The sequence below is a fragment of the Etheostoma spectabile genome, chromosome 3, assembly GCF_008692095.1.
Source record: "Etheostoma spectabile isolate EspeVRDwgs_2016 chromosome 3, UIUC_Espe_1.0, whole genome shotgun sequence".
Taxonomy (NCBI): domain Eukaryota; kingdom Metazoa; phylum Chordata; class Actinopteri; order Perciformes; family Percidae; genus Etheostoma; species Etheostoma spectabile.
The window spans coordinates 630,483-633,365 of record NC_045735.1 but is presented as its reverse complement, the minus strand read 5'-3'; the positions used below and the strand labels follow the sequence as shown (position 1 = coordinate 633,365).

At 42.6% G+C, this 2,883-nt stretch overlaps 1 protein-coding gene across 1 annotated transcript in view; it reads left to right on the top strand.

The window, feature by feature from the left end:
* slc8a2b (solute carrier family 8 member 2b) overlaps positions 1-2,883 on the top strand; it is a 227,318-nt gene that overhangs the window by 183,810 nt on the left and 40,625 nt on the right. Inside the window, 2 exon segments of the mRNA XM_032504578.1 lie at positions 1,375-1,512; positions 1,915-2,142. Of these exon segments, the coding sequence (XP_032360469.1) occupies positions 1,375-1,512; positions 1,915-2,142 (366 nt within the window).

Here is a 2,883-nt window from a genome sequence, read left to right as displayed (position 1 = left end):
CCCCCCCCCCCCCATGTTCAAAGGCTCAGTCCTCACCGCAGCTGCTGCAGGGTTTTAGTCTGACCTGCACCCCCCCCTCCCTCCCTCTCTTTCTCTCTCACCCCCACCCCCCTTACGTGTCTAAAGCTGTCATGTCAACTAAAGGCCTAAAATGCCCCAAAAAAACCTTCCTAAGTAGAAAAACACCTAGAGAAAACCAGTTAAGATTCTTCTTCATTCACCTCTTTTTGTATCATGAGAAATGCCTTAAGAAAATAATCAAAAGGCTGTTGTGGTCTTTCCTGGTCTTAATAGAAAATCCGCAGTCCCCTTTACCTGAGACCGAGACGAGACCGAGTGAAACACCGCTTGTGACCTCTGCAACTTTCTGAATAGAACACAATGGAAACTAAATGTTGTCCTTCACTTGAGATGTTAATTCATTAAATGAAAAGCTTGCATCCATCCAGATAGGGCTGCGTATTGTGTCATCATCCATTAATCTCTTAAATATTTCTTCAAGTAATATATATTTAAATGATCTTTTCAATTGTGAAAAATGCACAAAGCACAAAGTGGTCAAATAGCTCGTTTGATCCGTCAAAAGCCGGATGTGTTACCATGCTTATTTAATATTCACTTTTCAAATTAGCCACACAAATCTCTATGGGCCCTATCTTTCACCCCTCGCAGCGCAAAACAAGTTCAAAACAGACGTATTCTTTTCTTCTCTGTTGTACAGCACATTCACACGGAAAACAAACAAAAGGAAAGAAAAAAAGATTTTTACAGTTTCAGCACAATATTTAATGAAAGTATTAGTATGAAAACACCTTAAGCTGCTTCATAACACTCCATCTTTTTTTTTAACACCAGGAATCCTTTTGTTAATGTAGTGTTTGCGCTGCCATTCAGTTGTTGCACCCAAAACGTCATGTGCACAGATTATTTCACAGCCTCTTCTATTTCCCCCTTTCGTGGGTTTTTCCTCGACTTACATCTACGGAGATAATGGTGCGTTAAATCAGCCGTGCCGCCTGATTAGTTCTTAGTCAGTAGCTGTAGATTCAATTGCTTGAAAATGGACAGAAACCACGTTGATAACGCAACAAGTTTATAGTATGAATCTATTTCCAGGCAGTGCACGCGTGTTTAATAACTCATTAGTGCTTGTTATGCTCAAGGTCGGTGAGTGTGTTTGATGGAGTTTCCAGTTAATGTGTTCGCATCATCATTTCATTGTCTCTTTTACTGCAAGCCAGGCCGGACCAGATCCCTTAATGGGCATTAATATAGATTTCCCTCTCCAACCATGTATCCTAAAATAAAATAACCTGTGTGTGTGTGTGTGTGTGTGTGGTGTGTGTGTGTGTGTGTGTGTGTGTGTGTCAACAGGAGAAGGAGGTGACCATCACCATGCCTAATGGGGAAACATCAGTGGCGACGGTTCGAATCTGGAACGAAACGGTGTCCAACCTGACACTCATGGCTCTTGGCTCCAGCGCTCCGGAGATACTGCTGTCTGTCATAGAGGTACACACACAACACACACACACACACACACACACACAACACACTGTGTCTTTCTATGACAAGGGTTTATGTTTTAGCTGTATCTATAATAAATGTAATATCAGATTCCTTTCCTCAGTATCGGTCTCTTCCTCCTACGACAACCTTCACACACACCACACAACACACACACACACACACACACACACACACACACACACACACACACACACCATTAGCTGTATCTTAATATCATGTTGTCATCACATCAGTCTGGTTATTCATTTCCAAGGCAGAGCAATCATGTTGCATTACATTTTAAACCCTAGTAACTCGTGTTATCGTTGTTTCAATTCCTTTCCTCAGTATTCGGTCTCTTCCTTTTCCTACGACAACCCTCACACACACTCTCTTTCTCTCCAGGTGTGCGGGCACGGCTTCCACGCCGGGGACCTGGGACCGGGAACCATCGTCGGCAGCGCCGCCTTCAACATGTTTGTGATCATCGGGATCTGCGTGTGGACGATCCCCGACGGGCAGACGCGCAAGATCAAGCACCTCCGGGTGTTCTTCATCACCGCCTTCTGGAGCATCTTCGCCTACATCTGGCTCTACCTCATCCTGTCCGTCATAACGCCGGGCATCGTGGAGGTGAGACGGCAGGTTCAGAAGGGAGTAGGACTTTATTAATCCTGCAAGGAGAAAAACACACAGGACATCAATACATACAGGATAACAGTAAGACTAAATAAGGATATTATATATATATATGCAGGACCCAAGTGTTATCTCCCAGGAGCAGGCTGCCTTTAACACCCTGAAAAAACAAAATAAAACAACCTAAGCACAACAAACCACAGCCAACGACACATAAAAAGTGAGATAAATAAATGAGTACATTGTCACTTTGCCCTTATTGAACTATAATAACTGTAGGTGTAATTATTGCAGAACATGCAGAATGTAATTTTGCTTCTTATCAACGACAGGTATGTATATATATATATATATATATACATACCATCTGGGACAATGTGTCGCACCCACTCCATGGCTTGCTGCTCAATCACAGGAGCACTTTCAGTGATGGACTCATTCTCCCAAAATGCACCACAGAGCGCCACAGGAAGTCATTCCTGCCTGTGGCCATCAAACTTTATACCTCCTCCCTCTGAGTATCTGACACACACACACACACTTAGAGGGGTTGAAACTGGACAATATTATCCATTTTTGTGCAATAACACTGGCTTGTAATGTGTGCAACACTCATATCATAACGTATCATAATATTCCTTTAACTATGTAAATAGCCACACACCTTATATTTCTTTATTTATATTTCTACTATTTGTGCAACTGCAACACAGAGTTTCCCTTCGGGGATCAATA